The 19,714-nt window shown below is 35.2% G+C and overlaps 1 protein-coding gene across 1 annotated transcript in view; it reads right to left on the reverse strand.

The window, feature by feature from the left end:
* Positions 1 to 19,714, reverse strand: part of LOC130542235 (butyrophilin subfamily 1 member A1-like) — a 101,566-nt gene that overhangs the window by 47,313 nt on the left and 34,539 nt on the right. Inside the window, exons 3-5 of the mRNA XM_057304952.1 lie at positions 16,940 to 17,113; positions 14,941 to 15,048; positions 6,447 to 6,467 (exon numbers count right to left, since the gene is read on the reverse strand). Of these exons, the coding sequence (XP_057160935.1) occupies positions 6,447 to 6,467; positions 14,941 to 15,048; positions 16,940 to 17,113 (303 nt within the window). The remainder of the gene's footprint in view (positions 1 to 6,446; positions 6,468 to 14,940; positions 15,049 to 16,939; positions 17,114 to 19,714) is intronic.

Below are 19,714 nucleotides of genomic sequence, written 5' to 3' on the forward strand. Positions count from 1 at the left end.
AAATTAGTTCAGCCAATATTTTTTAATGATTTTATTGAGGGCCAAGGGCTTGGAGCGTCATACTCTGGCATTTTACTGGCATCATACTCTCACTGTTATTTGTTAAAGGTTCTCAGTCATCTTTTGGTTGGTTAAAGCTTCTCCTCTATTAGAATCCTTAGTACTAATACCTCCTTTCTTAAGTTTCCTGAAAAACCTGCTTCTATTGTTTTTGAAAAATAAACTACTGGTAAAACTTTTTTTTTTTAAATGATAGTTTTTCTTTTCTTCTGGGGGGTCCTAAAGATCTTTTAAATTTAAATTTAAACTTTGATAACAATACTATAATTTGTTTTAGGTTTGATTATTCTGGTTCAATTTTTCTTTTACTTGAACTATTTTGTTGAGTTTTTTTTTTTTAATATGATTACTGGTTCACTATTTTGATTTTTTTTTCTTTCAGTTTTTTTTCATTCCTCTGAATCACCAATGAAGAATGTTCAATCTTTTTTTCTGGCATTTCTACTACTCGTTTCTGATCTTTTTTATTTAAAAAAAACTTCAAAAATTCTCTATTTTTTTCCTTTTCTTTAGTATTCTTTACAAACTTTTCATCTGAATCTATTATCTTTATTCTTCATTCTTTTAAAATTTCTCTTCTGACTTCAGTGAACCCTTGGGCAGTTTCTTTTTTCTTTTTTCATTTCTATCCTTTGTATTTGCATTTTTGATTCAAAGTGTTCTTTTTTTTCCCTCATGTCATGAAATGCTTAAACATATTTAATACAGTTTTCAGTGTGATATAACTGTCTTCTTAAATTTTATACTTAATTTGGGGGATATTTTTGTTTGCACGAAAGATTTAGTTTACATTTTCTGTCTTCTAGTTATAGTCTTATATGGAAGTGGCTTGGGTGTTTATTTAATGGACAGAGTATCTATTTCAGGATGATTTCGTCTATCAGTATGTTTGCATCTTTGCAGTTACTTTATTAATGTTGTTGGCAACAGGGGAGACCAAATATTATCTTTCCTTTTATCTCTATCTTTCTGAATGATCCTTAATTTATCTCTCTTAGTTGATTCTTTCCTCCTTTCTTTTCTCTATAGATCTGACTTTTTTCCCAGAGGCAATGGTTCCCCTGGGCTGCCACTTTACTCCCCACACATTTTCAAGTCCCTTTTCCACATTTAGACTTTGATCTATCAGGTCCCAACTTGTTTAGTCATTTTCTTTTTAAAAAAAAATTAATTTATCCTTGCGGGACTAAGTTTCACTTGCTAAACTTACTTCTTCTTTTCAGAATCTGATTTCTTGCATTCCCTGAAGGGAGACAATCATGTCACCTAGAAGCAGAGAAAGTCTTATTTCTTCTTTTCCAATATACATATTTTAATTTCTTTCTTTCTTTTTCTTTTTTTTTTTTGCCATATTGATCTGGCTAGAACCTCTACTATGATGTTTAATGAGACTGATGAGAACAGACGTCCTTGTCTCATCTGGTTTTAGGGGAAAAAGTATTCAGTCTTTCTTCATTAATGGTGATGTTAACTGTAGTTTTCTTTGTAGATGCCCTTTATCAGGTTAAAGATTTTTAAATACATTTCTAGTTTGCTGATAGGTTTCAACAGGAATGGAAATATGGATATTGATTTTTTATCAAATGTGTTTTATGTCTTTATTGTAATGATCACATTATTTTTCATTTTTAGATTGTGATATGGTAAATTATATTTGTCACTTTTTTTTTTATGTTGGACCAGTTTTGCATTCCTGGAATAAACCTGATTTAGTCATACTACATTATCTTTTTCATGTATTGCTGTGTTTACTTGCTAATATTTTTTTGAGACTTTTTCTCTATGTTCTTATATATACTTTTAGAATTTTTACTTGATTTTTATATCATGATAATGTTAGTTTTATAAAGTGAGGTAAAATATTTTTCTACCTCTCCTATATTCTGGAAGTGGTTTGTCGATTGATGATATTTCTTCTGCAAATGTTCACTAGAATTACCATTGAAACCAACTGGGCTTGGATTTTTCTCTGTTAAAAAATTTTAAGCTACAAATTCAATTTATTTCATGATAGATATAGGACTACCCAGAATATCTATTTCTTCTGGAAGAAGTTTTGCCGTTTGCATCTCTCAAGGAAATTGCCCATTTCTTATAATTTGTTGAATTTTTAGGCTTGAATTTGATAACAATATTGTCTATTTTTCAATGTCTCTAAGTCTTTAGTCATTGCTTTCTTTCTTCTTAATCTCAGTAATCAATGCCCCCTCATACATATATGTATACTTTTTACTTGCCAATCTTGCCAGAGATTGGTCAATTTCATTGTTTTTTCAAAGTACAATCTTAGCTATTAATTTTCTCTACTGTTTTTCTGCTTTCAATATCATTCATTTCTGGTATTATATTTATTGTTTATTTCCTTTTAATTGCTTTGGCTTTATTTTGTTCATTTAAAGAATTTTTAATGTGGAATTTTAGAAAATTAGAGACTTTTTTGAATATAAGAATATAATTTAATAAATTCTCTAAGCACTGTTTTAACTACACCCATAAATAATGATATGATGCATTTTCATTTTCATCCAAAATATTTTTTATTTCTTGGTTACTTCCTTCTTGATTCATATTCTAGTTAGCAGTGTGTTGCTTAATATCCAAATACCAGGGGGGTGGGGTGGGGTATAATTTATTTATATTTCTGTCTTTGATATATAATTACTTTATGATCATAGAACATAATTTGTATGGTTTCTATTACTTCAAACATGCTAAAATATGTTTGCCACAAATATTTTGTTTTTAGTGTATGTTCTATGTGCAATTGAAAAATAGTTCTACAGTTGTTTTTAGAGTGCTTTATCAATGTCAAATTGAGATTTCTATTTAGGTATTCTAAATCCTATTGTTTCCTGTCTACTAAAAGAGGAGTGTTGATGTCTTCAAATATTATTCTATCAGTTTTCACTTCATGTATTTGAAGTTTTGTTTTGAAGTTAAAATTTGTTAATTTAGAAATATTAATGGTCCCAATGAATTTACTGTTTTTTTTTTGTTTTTGTTTTTAAAGACTTTATTTGAGAAAGAGAGAGAGAGAGAGAGAGAGAGCAAGAGAGAGAGAGAGACCATGATCAAGGGGAGGGGAAGAAGAAAGTGGGAGAAACAGACTCCTTGCTGAGCAGGGAACCTGATGAGGAGCTTGATCCCAGGACCATGGGATCATAACCTGAGCTGAAGGCAGATGCCTAATTGATTGAGCCACCCAAGCCTCCTTATCATTATTTAATGTCTGATTGTATCCTTCATATTCTGTTTTAAAGTATATTTTTCATATTAATATATCTTCTCCAGCTTTTAGTGTTAGTATTGTACATATTTTTCTATTCTACTTATTCATTATTTATATTTTTTATTTATTTTAATCAATATTTATTTTCAATGTAGGGTTCTAATACTGTATAATTGGACCTTTAAAAAAGTCCAATATGATGATCTCTGCCATTTTAATTGACATATTTAGTCCATTTAGAATTAATAAAGCTATTCACATAGTTGAATTTAAGGTTCCCATATTACATTTGGTTAATGTTTGTTCCTGTGCTTTTTTCTCTGTTCTTTCATTCTTGCCTTCTTACAAATTATTCTAGCACTTTTTAGTATTCCATTTTAACTTGTTTATTGTATTTTGGCAATATATCTTTATATTCTATTTGTTTATGTTTGCTCTAGGAATTTAAAAAATGCATACCTAAACTTTCTTATTCTACTTAAAATGAACATTCTGCCACTTCAAATGTAGACATCTTAAATCCATACATGCATTATTACTTTCCTCTTCTTATGTTGTAGCTTTCAGGTGTATTATTTCACATATTTCAGAACCACACAGTGTTAAAATTATTGCATTCAACAGTCATACATTTTTAAAAAATTTTCAATATTAAAATTAGATGATATTATTTCATATTTACCTAAGCACTTATTATTTTTGTTGTTTCATTAATTTCTGATGTTCTTAGTTTTCCCATGCTATTATTTTCCTTTAGGTGGAACAGCCTTTTTTGTCATTTTTAAAAAATAGATCTCCTAGTGATGAAGTCTTCTAGTTTTCCTTCATCTGATAATGTCTTTATTTTACCCCCATTCATAGAATACTTTTTCATGGGGTATAGAGTTGATGCTTTTCCTTTCAGTGATTTATTATTTATTATGTTCATTCTACATGTATGTTTTATTTATTATTTATTTGAGCTTAATTAACACAGTGTTATGTAAGTTTAAGGTGTGCAATATAATGATTCCACAATTCTTTACATTTCTTAGGGCTCATTAAGTGTACTCTTTTATTTATTTATTTATTTATTTATTTATTTATTTAATAAAATGTTTTTAAATTTTATTTTAGAGAGAGTGTGTGAATGGGAATAGGGGCAGAAGGAGAGAGAGAGAGAATATTAAGCAGGCTCCATTAGTGTGGAGCCTGATGCAGTACTTGATCTCAGGACTCTGAGATCATGACCTGAACCAAATTCAACAGTTGGTGATGTCTCATTGTGGTTTTGATATGCATTTCCCTGGATGTCTTCCCTTGTGTGTCTTCTTTGGAAAAATGTCTATGCAAGTCCTCTGCCCATTTTGTAATCAGTTTCTTTATTTTGTGCTCATTTGTACACATTCTTTCTATATTATAGATATTAACACTTCATTAGATATATCATTTGCAAATATCTTCCCATTCAGTAGCTTCCTTTTATGTTTTGTTGATGGTTTCCTTCACTGTGCAAAAGCTCTTCATTTTGACCTAGTCCCAACAGTTTGGTCTTAGGGGACATACCTAGAAAAGTGTTGCTAAGGCTGATGACCATAGGGGAAGGGAGGGAAAACCGAATGGGAAGAAATCAGAGAGGGAGACAAACCATGAGAGACTCTGGACTCCAGGAAACAAACAGGGTTACAGAAGTGAGGGGGTGGGGAGTTGGGGTAACTGGGTGAGGGGTATTAAGGAAGGCACATGTTGTGATGAGCACTGGGGATTATATGGAAGTAATGAATCATTGAACACTACATAAAAAAATCAGTATTTATGTTCTCTGCTAGGATTATTATAGTTTCATGCCTCACAGTTAGGTCTTTAATCCATTTGAGTTTATATTTGTGTATGGTGTTACAAAGTGGTTTATTTATTTGTGACAATAAGGATGGCTTAAAGGGAATTAAGTAAGTGAAATCAGTCGGAAGGAAAAAGACATATGATTTCATTCATATGTGGAATCTAAAAAACAAAACAAACAAAACCCCACAAATGTATAAAAAGAAAGTGCAGAATCAGATCTACAAATAGAGAGGATAAACTGATGGCTGTCAGAGGGGAGGGGAGTGGAAGATGAGCAAAATGGGTGATGGAGAATTGGAGATACAAGCTTCTGGTTATTAAATGAATAAATCACAGGAATAAAAAGTAAAGCATAAGGAATATAATCACTGATATTGTAATAGCATTGTATGCTGTTAGATGGTAGCTAAATTTGTGGTGAGAATAGCATAATGTATAAACTCTATCAAATCACTATGTTGCACACCTGAAACTAATGTAGCATTGTACATTAACTACACCCACATTAAAAAAAAAAACTTAAAAATTTTCTATAGTGGTATAATCCCTGTTCAAGCTAGCTGATAGTTGTCCAAATAGTGGTTATTTACAGAGAAGGGGGTAGTAATTGGGAGGGACAAGACAGACTCTCTTTTGAGTGTGTTTCATGTTCAATTTCCTACTCTCATTGCTTGTGATGTAAGTTTGTTTGTTTTGTGGTAACACAATGTGATCACTTATGATTGTTAGGCTTTTAGAAGTAAGAAATTGTTACAGGTTTATTTATTTTGCCCAAAAATTCATATGATAAAGTTTCATATCACCGTGCCTCAGAACGTGTCTTTACTCAAAAGTAGCATTATTGCCCATGTAATTAGTTAAGATAAGGTCATTATGCCATAATCCAATGTGACTGTTATCCTTAAGAAAAGGAGAAATTTGGGCACAAACACAGACAATGCAAAAAGGAAGACAGCGTGAAGAGAAACAGGGAGAACACCATGTAAAGGTAAAGTCAGAGGTCTAAAACTCAAGAAATGCCACAGATTCTCAGCAAACCATGAGAAGTTAGGGAAGAGATATGCAATAGATTGTTTTTCACCACACTCAAAGGAACTGACCCTGGTGACATCTTGATCTCAGACTTATTTCCTCCAGAATTATGAGACAATATATTTCTTTTATTTAAGCTACCTAATTTTTGGCACTCTGTTATGGCAGCTCTAGCAAATGAACATACAAATCTTTATAAATAAGCTCTAATTATAGTGGTAACAATATTTTTTTATGCTTAATTGCTTTAATTGGTTCTTTCTTTTTTTTTTTTTTGAAAAAATTAATATTCCCATCTTACCTGAATGTCCTTGGAGTAAACCTGAAAGGGAAATGAATCTTTTATTAGGACTCAGATTTATGAGGAATAAAGGGCAGAGACATAATATTAAATTAATATTTCATGTCATAACAGCATGTCAAACATTAGCTTTCTTTTATATGATTATAAAACTTTTTACTAACTTGCTGAAAAAGTTATATTTTCAGTCATTATCATGTATTCAAAGTTTTGAAATCCTACTGTGTTCCATCCTCCCAGTAATTCAGAAATATATTGATTGGCAGCTATATTATGTAAGGTTCAAAATAAGGACCTTGATAAAATTGATATGATTTTCTTTAAAGATTTTATTTATTTATTTGACAGAGAGAGACAGTGAGAGAGGGAACACAAGCAGAGGGAGTGGGAGTGGGAGAAGCAGGCTTCCTGCTGAGCATGGAACCTGATGTAGGGCTTGATCCCAGGACTCTGGGATCATGACCTGAGCTGAAGGCAGATGCTTAATGACTGAGCCACCTAGGTGCCCCAAAATTGATGTGATCTTTAAATAAGAGATACTATGAACCTAAGAAGGAAAAAAAATTATCATGGGATTATTCTACTCCAGTCTTGAAGAAATTAAGCTTGATGAGAAATGAACAAATGAGATTTATGAACTCAACCAAATTTTAGTTAACTTAATACAGCAGTATACTAAGAAATTGTACATAGTGAACATGTAAGTTTTTATCAAAATTACAAGAATGATTTAAAAGTTATAAATCATATTAATGTATTTTTCCAGAATAATAAATTAAGAATAATCATTTCAATATGTGCAAAAAATTAAACAACCATAATAGATTCATTCTTGATTTGAACGCAACTAATGAATTGTTGAACACTACAAAAACTTATGATGTACTATATGCTAAATAAGAAAGAAAGAAAGAAAGAAAGAAAGAAAGAAAGAAAGAAAAAATTAGAAAAGTAGGCATAGAAGAAAACATGATTAACCTGATAGAGTATCCATCAGAAACTGATAAACATTTTTTCTTAATAACAAAAATGAAAACATAAGCAGTACTCAGTCTCTTTCTCTCTCAAATAAATAAATAAAATCTTTAAAAACATAAATCAATTTTAAATATGAAAAAAATAAAGCAAGGACATTCAATATAATTCAGATGTTCTAGGCAATGACATAGTAAAATTAAAAAAAAAATTATCTCCTATTGTCTATCTACAACTTTACTGCAGAAAGAAAAACTGTCATCTTGAAATGATATAACTACAATACTTTAAAAACTCAAGATCAATAAAATTGTATTTAAAAAAGAGTAAGTGAACTAAACAAGGTTGTCCACTTAGCAAACAAATGCTTTTTTTAAAAAAATCACCGGCTCCACTGCACATGAACCATAATTAAGATGACTATAACTTTCATTTTGCTTGATCTATTCCAAGATTATGCCTGTTTTCCAAAAATAATTATAAATAAAACTTGTATTATTATCTATAACTAAATAGCAGATAACCACAAATTTAGTGGATTAAAACAACACACATTTATTATCTCACAGTTTCATTTATTATCACACAGTACAGCTTCACCTGATTCTCCACCTTAGGGTTTTTCATGAGACTGCAATGAAGATATTGGGCACCACTGGGATCTTGGCTAGGGAAGGATTTGTTTACAAGCTCATTTATATGGCTGCACACAGAATTCCAACAGTTTCTAGCTGGGTGTTGGCCTAAGGCTGCCATCAGACCCTTACCAAATGGTTTTCCTCAACATGGTATCTTGCTTTGTTAAGGTTAGTAAGGGAGAAAGTCAGCTAACAAGACAGATGTTAGAATCTTTTACAATCTAATGATGGAACTGATATCACTTCAAACTTCAGATAAGAATACAGTTATTCAAGGGGAAAGGATTACATCGGCCGTGGATAGCAAGAAACAGAGATCTTTGGGAGTGAATTGAAAATTTGAGTTTAGGATTTGGGACTTAAGATGGCGGAGGAGTAGGAGACACCGTTTTCAGCCGGTCCTCCGAGTCGAGCTGGATAGGTACCAGACCAGCCTAAACAACCACGGAACCAGCCTGAGACGCAGGAAGATGCATCTAGATCTCTACAAATGAACATCTCCAGCGCTGAGTATTGAGGTACGAAGCGGGGAGCCATGAAACTGTGCACAGATATCGGAAGATAAACGGAAGGGGGAGAGAGCCGCCACGTTCGGGTGCCGGGAGGCGGTAGACACTTGCACGGGAGAGCGGGCGGGGCTCGCGGACGGCACCCGCAAAACAGCAGACTGAGACCGTGAGCCGGGTGCGCGCGCCACCAGGCATCTCTCGGAACCCCGGAATCCCGGTGCGCTCACTGGATCTAGACTGAGACCGGGAGATCCGGGAGTGCGCGGGGAGGCGGGCGGCTGGCGGCGTTAGAAACACAAAGGACAGAGACGCGCCGGCCCTGGAAGTGAGGGCTGGGATGCCGGGTGTGGAGCGCACATCCCGGGATGCTGCAGGGTTGAGCAGCACCAACAGAAACAGAGTTAAAGTGGCCAGAACATTAGTAGAGAACGGGCCGCAATCCCTCTGTTCTGTGACAGAGGCTGAAATTTGGCCGCTGCTGCTCTGACTCTCAGAAGAGGCACAGCAAACTGCCAGGGAAAGCCGCCAGAGAACAAAAGCCTGGAAATACCGGCTCAGGGAGTGCCCATCCCCATCCCCCCTCGCAGGGGACGCCGAGACTCTACCCAAACAGGGCTGCCTGAGTATCGTTGCGGCAGGCCCCTCCCCCAGAAGGCAGGCTGAAAAATCAAGAAGCCCACAACCCGGGCGCCTGGGTGGCGCAGTCATTGAGCGCCTGCCTTCGGCTTAGGGCGTGATCCCGGCGTTCCGGAAAGGCTCCGCTGAGAGCCTGCTTCTTCCACTCCCACTCCCCTGCTTCTGTTCCCTCTCTCGCTGGTTGGCTGCCACATAAATAAATAAATAAAATCTTTAAAGAAGAAGCCCACATCCCTAAGATCCCTATAAAACAAGGGGCACGGCCTGGGACCCAGTCAGTAATTTGGGCTCTGGAAACCCCGCAACCTCTCTTCATCAGAATGACAAGAAGGAGAAGACCCCCCAGCAAAGAAAAGACAGTGAGTCTGTGGCCTCTGCCACAGAAATAATGGATATGGATGTAACCAAATATTCAGAAATGGAATTCAGAGTAACGATGGTCAAAATGATGAGTAGAATTGAAAAATCTATTAACGAAAAGGTTACTGAGAATATAGAATCCCTAAGGACAGAAATGAGAGTGAATCTGACAGAAATTAAAAATTCTATGAGCCAAATGCAGGCAAAACTAGAGGCTCTGACGGCCAGGGTCGCAGAAGCAGAGGAACGGGTTAGTGAATTGGAGGATGGGTTAATAGAGGAAAAAATGAAAATAGAAGATGGTCTTAAAAAAATCCACACCCACGAATGTAGGTTACGGGAGATTACTGACTCAATGAAACGATCCAATGTTAGAATCATCGGCATCCCCGAGGGGGTGGAGAAAAACAGAGGTCTAGAAGAGATATTTGAACAAATTGTAGCTGAAAACTTCCCTAATCTAGCAAGGGAAACAAACATTCGTGTCCAAGAGGCAGAGAGGACCCCTCCCAAGCTCAACCACGACAAACCTACGCCACGTCACGTCATAGTGCAATTCGCAAATATTAGATGCAAGGATACAGTATTGAAAGCGGCCAGGGCAAAGAAATTTCTCACGTACCAAGGCAAAAGCATCAGAATTACATCAGACCTGTCTACACAGACCTGGAATGAGAGAAAGGGTTGGGGGAGCATATTTAAAGCTCTTTCAGAGAAAAACATGCAGCCAAGGATCCTTTATCCAGCAAGGCTGTCATTCAGAATTGATGGAGAAATAAAGACATTTCAGAATCGCCAGTCACTAACCAATTTTGTAACCACGAAACCAGCCCTACAGGAGATATTACGGGGGGTTCTATAAAAGTAAAAAGGCCCCAAGAGTGATATAGAACAGAAAGTCACAGCCAATACAAACAAAGACTTTACTGGCAACATGGCAACATTAAAATCATATCTCTCAGTAATCAGTCTTAATGTAAATGGTTTGAACCATCCCATAAAACGCCACAGGGTTGCAGATTGGATAAAAAGAAATGACCCACCCATTTGCTGTCTACAAGAGACTCATTTCAAACCCAAAGATGCATTCAGACTGAGAGTAAGGGGATGGAGTACCATCTTTCACGCAAATGGACCTCAAAAGAAAGCTGGGGTAGCAATTCTCATATCAGATAAATTGGATTTTAAACTACAGACTATAGTTAGAGATGCAGAAGGGCACTATATTATTCTTAAGGGAAGTATTCAACAAGTGGATATGACAATTATAAATATATATGCCCCCAACAAGGGAGCAGCAAGATACACAAGCCAACTCTTAACCAGAATAAAGAGACATATAAATAAAAATACATTAATAGTAGGGGACCTCAACACTCCACTATCAGAAATAGACAGAACACCCTGGCAAAAACTAAGCAAAGAATCAAAGGCTTTGAATGCCATACTCGACGAGTTGGACCTCATAGATATATATAGAACACTACACCCCAGAACCAAAGAATACTCATTCTATTCTAATGCCCATGGAACATTCTCAAGAATAGACCATGTTCTGGGACACAAAACAGGTCTCAACCGATACCAAAAGATTGAAATTATCCCCTGCATATTCTCAGACCACAACGCTCTGAAATTGGAACTCAACCACAAGGAAAAATTTGGAAGAAACTCAAACACTTGGAGACTAAGAACCATCCTGCTCAGGAATGACTCAATAAACCAGGAAATCAAAAATCAAATTAAACAATTTATGGAGACCAATGAGAATGAAAATACAACAGTCCAAAACCTATGGGATACTGCAAAGGCAGTCCTAAGGGGGAAATACATAGCCATCCAAGCCTCACTCAAAAGAATAGAAAAATCTAAAATGCAGTTTTTATATTCTCACCTCAAGAAGCTGGAACAGCAACAGAGGGACAGGCCTAATCCACGCACAAGGAAGCAGTTGACCAAAATTAGAGCTGAAATCAATCAAGCAGAAACCAGAAGTACAGTAGAGCAGATCAACAGGACTAGAAGCTGGTTCTTTGAGAGAATCAATAAAATTGACAGACCACTGGCAAGACTTATCCAAAAGAAAAGAGAAAGGACCCAGATTATTAAAATTATGAATGAAAAAGGAGAGGTCATGACGAGCACCATTGAAATTGGAAGGATTATTAGAAATTTTTATCAACAGCTATATGCCAATAAACTAAGCAATCTGGAAGAGATGGAATCCTTCCTGGAAACCTATAAACTACCAAGATTGAAAAAGGAAGAAATTGATTCCTTAAACAGGCCAATTAATTATGAAGAAATTGAGTCAGTGATAAACAACCTTCCAAATAACAAAACTCCAGGCCCGGACAGTTTTCCTGGGGAATTCTACCAAACATTCAAAGAAGAAATAATACCTATTCTCCTAAAGCTATTTCAAAAAATAGAAACAGAAGGAAAGCTACCAAACTCATTCTATGAGGCCAATATTACCTTGATCCCCAAACCAGGCAAAGACCCCATCAAAAAGGAGAATTACAGACCGATTTCCCTAATGAATATGGACGCCAAAATCCTCAACAAGATACTTGCTAATAGAATCCAACAGTACATTAAAAGGATTATCCATCACGATCAAGTGGGATTCATACCTGGGATGCAAGCGTGGTTCAATATTCGCAAATCAATCAGCGTGATACATCATATCAACAAGAAAAGACTCAGGAACCATATGATCCTCTCAATCGATGCCGAAAAAGCATTTGACAAAATACAGCATCCTTTCCTGATTAAAACCCTTCAGAGTGTAGGAATAGAAGGTACATTTCTCAATCTCATAAAAGCCATTTATGAAAAGCCTACTGCAAATATTATTCTCAATGGGGAAAAGCTGGAAGCCTTTCCGTTAAGATCAGGAACTCGACAAGGATGCCCACTCTCGCCACTATTATTCAACATAGTACTAGAAGTCCTTGCAACAGCAATCAGACGACAAAAAGGGATCAAAGGTATTCAAATTGGCAAAGAAGAAGTCAAAATGTCTCTCTTTGCAGATGACATGATACTCTATATGGAAAACCCAAAAGAAGCCACTCCCAAACTATTAGAAGTTATAGAGCAATTCAGTAACGTGGCAGGATACAAAATAAATGCTCAGAAATCAGTTGCATTTCTATACACGAATAACGAGACTGAAGAAAGAGAAATTAGGGAATCCATCCCATTTACAATAGCACCAAAAACCATACGTTACCTTGGAATTAACTTAACCAGAGACGTAAAGGACCTATATTCTAGAAACTATAAATCACTCTTGAAAGACATTGAGGAACACATAAAAAGATGGAAAGATATTCCATGCTCATGGATCGGAAGAATTAACATAGTTAAAATGTCCATGCTACCCAGAGCAATCTACACTTTCAATGCTATCCCGATCAAAATACCAAGGACATTTTTCAAAGAACTGGAACAAACAGTCCTTAAATTTGTATGGAAACAGAAAAGGCCCCGAATCTCCAAGGAACTGTTGAAAAGGAAAAACAAAGCTGGGGGCATCACAATGCCGGATTTCGAGCTGTACTACAAAGCTGTGATCACAAAGACAGCATGGTACTGGCACAAAAACAGACACATAGACCAATGGAACAGAATAGAGAGCCCAGAAATGGACCCTCGGCTCTTTGGGCAACTAATATTTGATAAAGCAAGAAAAAACATCCAGTGGGAAAAAGACAGTCTCTTCAATAAATGGTGCTGGGAAAATTGGACAGCTACATGCAAGAGAATGAAACTTGACCACTATCTCACACCATACACAAAAATAAACTCCAAATGGATGAAAGACCTCAATGTGAGACAGGAATCCATCAAAATTCTAGAGGAGAACATAGGCAACAACCTCTATGACATCGGCCAAAGCAACCTTTTTCATGACACATCCCCAAAGGCAAGAGAAACAAAAGATAAAATGAATTTATGGGACTTCATCAAGATTAAAAGTTTCTGCACAGCCAAGGAAACAGTCAGAAAAACTAAGAGGCAGCCCACGGAATGGGAGAAGATATTTGCAAATGACACTACAGATAAAGGACTGGTATCCAAGATCTTCAAAGAACTTCTCAAACTCAATACACGAGAAACAAATAAACAAATCAAAAAATGGGCAGAAGATATGAACAGACACTTTTCCAATGAAGACATACAAATGGCTAACAGACACATGAAAAAATGTTCAAAATCATTAGCCATCAAGGAAATTCAAATCAAAACCACACTGAGATACCACCTTACGCCAGTTAGAATGGCAAAAATAGACAAGGCAAGAAACAACAATTGCTGGAGAGGATGTGGAGAAAGGGGATCCCTCCTACATTGTTGGTGGGAATGCAAGTTGGTACAGCCACTCTGGAAAACAGTGTGGAGGTCCCTTAAAAAGTTAAAAATTGAGCTACCCTATGATCCAGCCATTGCACTACTGGGTATTTACCCCAAAGATACAGACGTAGTGAAGAGAAGGGCCATATGCACCCCAATGTTCATAGCAGCAATGTCCACAATAGCTAAATCGTGGAAGGAGCCGAGATGCCCTGCAACAGATGACTGGATTAAGAAGTTGTGGTCCATATATACAATGGAATATTACTCAGCTATCAGAAAGAACGAGTTCTCAACATTTGCTACAACATGGACAGCACTGGAGGAGATAATGCTAAGTGAAATAAGTCAAGCAGAGAAAGACAACTATCATATGATTTCTCTCATCTATGGAACATAAGAACTAGGATGATCGGTAGGGGAAGAAAGGGATAAAGAAAGGGGGGGGTAATCAGAAGGGGAATGAAACATGAGAGACTATGGACTATGAGAAACAAACTGAGGGCCTCAGATGGGAGGGGGGCGGGGGAATGGGATAGACCGGTGATGGGTAGTAAGGAGGGCACGTATTGCATGGTGCACTGGGTGTTATACACAACTAATGAATCATCGAGCCTTACATCGGAAACCGGGGATGTACTGTATGGTGACTAACATAATATAATAAAAAATCATTTAAAAAAAAATGAAAATTTGAGTTTAGAATAAAATTTGCATCAAATGCCCACATCTTATTGCTTTCTGTTTTCTCAACACTAACAACTTCAACAACAAAAATATACCTAATACACCTATTCTTTTTACTTCAAAATATGGCCATTAGTAGACTGATTATAAACAACTATTAGTTTAAATATGCTATGGAAGAAACACTGTTATTATTTTGATCTTCATTGTTTTCCTAAACAGCTTAATATCTCAAGAAAAAAATGATGATACTCTTTCCCTATTCTCACCTGTCCCAATCATTCTATTCGATTTGTCATAATTTATTGCATTCCTTTTTTATCTTACCTTTTTTATTGTCACTTTTCTTGTAACATTTATAAACTAATAATCCTAGAAGTATTAAAATGATGATTCCAAATACAGCTACAATTATATAATATTTTGTGACGTTTTCTGAAAAACAAAACAAAATGTAGATGTGCGATTAGACTCAATTTTCATTCTTAGTCATCTTTCACCTAAGAAGACCCATTTGTATTTTTCTGCTCCCACTGTGGGAGGTCTGAGCTTTGTCTTTGTTCAAACAACAGAAACATATTTTGAACATCAGCTACTTTCGTGACATTATACCACTTGCTGTGAGGAACACATCAAAAGAGAAATTACACGTCCTGTGCTAAGGAAGTTTCACTTGACTTATATAACTGGCTCTCTAGGGATTCTCCTCCTCAAAAATCCCACAACAATGATGCTTGGTTAATCTCAGCCCACCATAGAGGACTGAACTAGAAAATGGACTTTGCAGAGACATTTTATGGGACAGATTTGCATACCCAGAATCAAGGCTATGCTAACTATCTGTGAAATGGAAAAGTCTGTCATTCTACATCAAATATTCCAACTAGAATTCTGAGAAAGACTTGTCCCACTCATACATCACATTCTACTTTTTAATTTATTACATTTTCTACCTCTTAATTTCCTACATTTCTTATGTATGCAATGCATAATTGCAGCCCAAGATCCAAAATTTTCCATTCTTCTGTCATATTCTCATTTCCATTTAATTCAGACATCGTACTCTAAATTATCCTTTTTCTGACAATCTCTTTTCTGGCTCTTTTCATTTTTTGTGTCCATTTAATTACCACAAATTAACATATACTATCAATCAGTTTTTTCCAAGCTTCTTCATTTACTCACAGTAAGTGATACTGGGATTTCCTTGAGTAAACACTACTTATTCATACCTGTCGAGAAGTGGTTAAGTACTTAACCCAAGTCTCTTTTTCCCTGCTCAGAGAGGTGAGATTATCTTTCTAGAGACCTTGAAGGCTGCTCTCAGGATATTACATTGACAGGCCTCATTAACAAATCTACTTCTTTTGTTTTGCAATCCAGTCAGGTAAGCCACTCTACTCTCATGTTTAGTTTGAATTTATATTGACCTTCCGATCACTTTCCAAGATTTATATCAAATTTTTCCTCCTCTTTAACACTTAGGTTGAAACCTGAACAAACTTGAGAAAATTCATTGATGGTACACTTCAAAACTGCCTGTTACTCTTACTTGTACTCTTTTACACCCATAATTGATATTTCCAATGTATTTGAGAAAACTGCTTACAAAATCATGGCATATTTTTTTCACAATTTCAATTTTCCTTTTAAAAAATCAGTTAAGAATCCTTTATTTTTAAACAAATATTCTGTTCATAGGTTAATGTGCCACAGTTCCATAAAAGATGCTTTTTATTTAAAAAAAATATTGTTTCGTTAAGACGACTTAATAATTTGTTCAAGATTTCTGATTCCAGTCAAGATGCATTTAATCCTTACCCTGAAATATCATAAGAGCTGAACAAAATGCCTGGAACAATAGGACCCAAGATATTGGGAATCAGACAGTAGAGGACAGTGGTTTCAAAGGGATAGGAAACAAGGAAAAGCCTTAATTTTCCACAGCTTATTCTCTTAAGAAAGTTTCAAGGCTGAATCAAAGAAAAAGAGGAAACAGGAGGAGCTTGGAAGAACAGGAGTGGAGGGGACAATCTTGAGAGCCTAGGCAGACTAAGGCAGAGTATAGAAGAGGAGAGAGTTGCCCAAGGATAGAACTCAAGGGATGTACAGAGGGTCTACTTTAACTCCTCCAGCGAGTATTGGACAGAACCAGCATGTGAAGAAACTATGTGAGGATGGAAACCGTGTGAAAGTAACTAAAGAAGACCTAAATAATTGGATGATCATACCATATTTATGGATTAGAAGGCTTAATATGTTAGAATACTATATCACCCCAAATTGATCTACAGATTCAACATATTACAACTGAAATTCAGCATACCCTTGAAGCACCCGGGTGACTCAGTTTGTTTAGCATCTGCCTTCAGCTCAGGTCGTGATCCTGAGGTCCTGAGATAGAGCCCTCCATCAGGTTCCCTGCTCAGCAGGGAATCTGCTTCTCCTTCTCCCTCTGCTGCTTCCTCTGCTTGTGCTCTCTCACGCACTTGCTTTCTTTCTGTGAAATAAATAAATAAAATCTTTTTAAAAAATCAGCATACTCTTTGTTGAAAATGACAAGATAATTATAAACCTCACATGGAAATTCAAAAAAACTTGAATAGCCCAAACAAACAAACAAAAATCCAAAGACCAAGATTGGCAGAGTACTACTATCTAACTCCAAAATTTATTATAAAGTTACTTGAATGAAAGCAATGTAGTGTTGGTGTAAGGAAAAACCAAACAGATCAACTAAGTCCAGAAACGGACGTACACACAGCAGAACAACTGATTGCCAACAAAGGTGAAAAGACAATAGATACATATCCATACAAAAATAAAAGCTTTGATCCAAACCTTGAATATATAAACAAATATATAAATGAATCATAGATGTAAATATAAAATCTAAACCTACGAAAGGTCTCAAAGAAAACACAGGGGACAATCTTTGTGACCTTGAGTTAAACATATTTTCTTAGATATGATACCAAAGACACAATCCACAAAAGAAAACAGTGATACATTAAATTTCATTAAAATCAACAAAATGGTTTTTTTGTAAGACACTTTTAAGACAATTAAAAGATAATCCATAGTTTGGAAGAAACCATTGTTGTAATCCACAAATCTTATAAAAGATTTATATCCAGAATATATAAAGACTCTCAAAATGCTAATACAAATATAATACAAAATAGGCAAAAGATTTGAACAGATGCTTCACTATATAAGATATGTGATGGAAAATAGGTACATGAAAAGATGTTTGGTATCATTAATCATGAAGAATTGCAAATTTAAACAAAATGAGATACCACTACACATCTATTAGAATGTCTAAAATTAAAAAGCCTGACCATATCAAGTGTTGGCAAGGATGTAGAGAAACTGGAACTCACACACATTGGTCTTAGGAATATGAAACGATACTACCGCTTTGGAAGAAAGTTTGACAGTTTCTTGAAAATGTAAACTATAAATCTACCATATGATTAAGCCATTCTTCTGTGCAAAATAAAAAATAAAAACATATGTCTATGTAAACATTTCTATATGAGTATCCACAATGACTTTCCTTATAATGACTGAAGACTAGAAAGAACCTAAATATTTATCAGTAGGAGAATGAATGGAAAAATTATTATATGTACATACAATGGAATAATATATAACAATAAAAAGTAATGAACTATTGATAAATGCAACACCATGGAGAAATCTTAAAATAGATATGCTGAATGATGGAAGCAAATACAAAGTTGTACATAATGTTTGATTCCATTTAGAAAATTATAGAAAGTGAAAACTAATCTGTAATGACAGAATGTGTGGGACACAATGACTGTGTGAGAGTAAAGAGGGTAAGAAAGGGACAGTGGGACATAATATAAATTTCATGAGGAAAGTTTGGGGGGAATGAATATGTACATTTTTTGTATTATGGTTATGGATTCAAGAATGCATATGTATTTCACAACATATGCAATGCTACATGTTTAATAAGTGCACTTTATAATGTGCTGAATATACACCAATACAACTATTAATAAGAAACAAACAATACAGCCCTTAGACTTTGTGGCCATTGGTACTGCTTCATTCTCCCAATTCATCATTTCTTTCTTGGCTTCATTTCTTTCCATATCAAGATATACCTTTTTTAAAGCACTTTAATAAACACTCAACAATACTTTAAATTTATTACTAAATGTTCCTTTACTGCATTTGTCTAAATTAATCCCCAAACCTAATCCAACCCAACTACTTAGTTATCTCTTTTGAATGAAAATAAAAAGTCAAGTTAGGAGGTTGTTGCAATCACTCAAGAGAGAAAAATAAATATTGACTAGGACTACTGTAGTGGCTATGGATGGAAAGAAATGGACAAATTCCAAATGTATTTCAATTATTTACACATCATATTTAGACAAAAGCATTATTTCTATGACACAAATATATCTTGTTAATTAATGAAAGAACCAACAATCCAATGAAAAATAAGCAAAGTATATGAATGTAGTTCACAATACAAATGAACATGTGAAAAGAAGCTCAACATCTTATAATAAAAGAAATGGAAAACAAGAAAAAATTCAAAATATTCAGTGAAAAAAAGAATATATATCAGAGTAAAATCTCAGTGTTGAGTAAATATATAGTTGGCCCTTGAACAATGTAGAGGTTGGAACACTGAACCCCTGTGCAATCAAAATTCAAGTGTAACTTTTGACTCTCTCAAAGCTTAATTACTACTGTAGATAGACTACTATTGATTGGAAACCCTTACCAATAACATAAACAACCTATTAACACATTTTGTATGTTTCATGCATTATAACCTGTATTCTTATAATAAAGCAAGCTAGAGAAAGGAAAATATTATTTTAAAAATCAGGAGGAGAAAATACATTTACAGCACTATAGGCATATTAATTGAAAAAAATAATCCACATATAGGTAGGTGAACCTGGCCAGGCTGAGCTGGGAAAAGGTAGTGGTGGTGGTGGGCCTGGCCTTGGATGCTGATGTTCTGCAGCCTGGTAGTGACAGTGGCCTAGAGGCACAGTACATGTGTCCCATTTGACTGTAGCTGTACCAGTGACCTATAACCACT

The sequence above is a fragment of the Ursus arctos genome, unplaced genomic scaffold (genome assembly GCF_023065955.2).
Source record: "Ursus arctos isolate Adak ecotype North America unplaced genomic scaffold, UrsArc2.0 scaffold_31, whole genome shotgun sequence".
NCBI lineage: Eukaryota > Metazoa > Chordata > Mammalia > Carnivora > Ursidae > Ursus > Ursus arctos.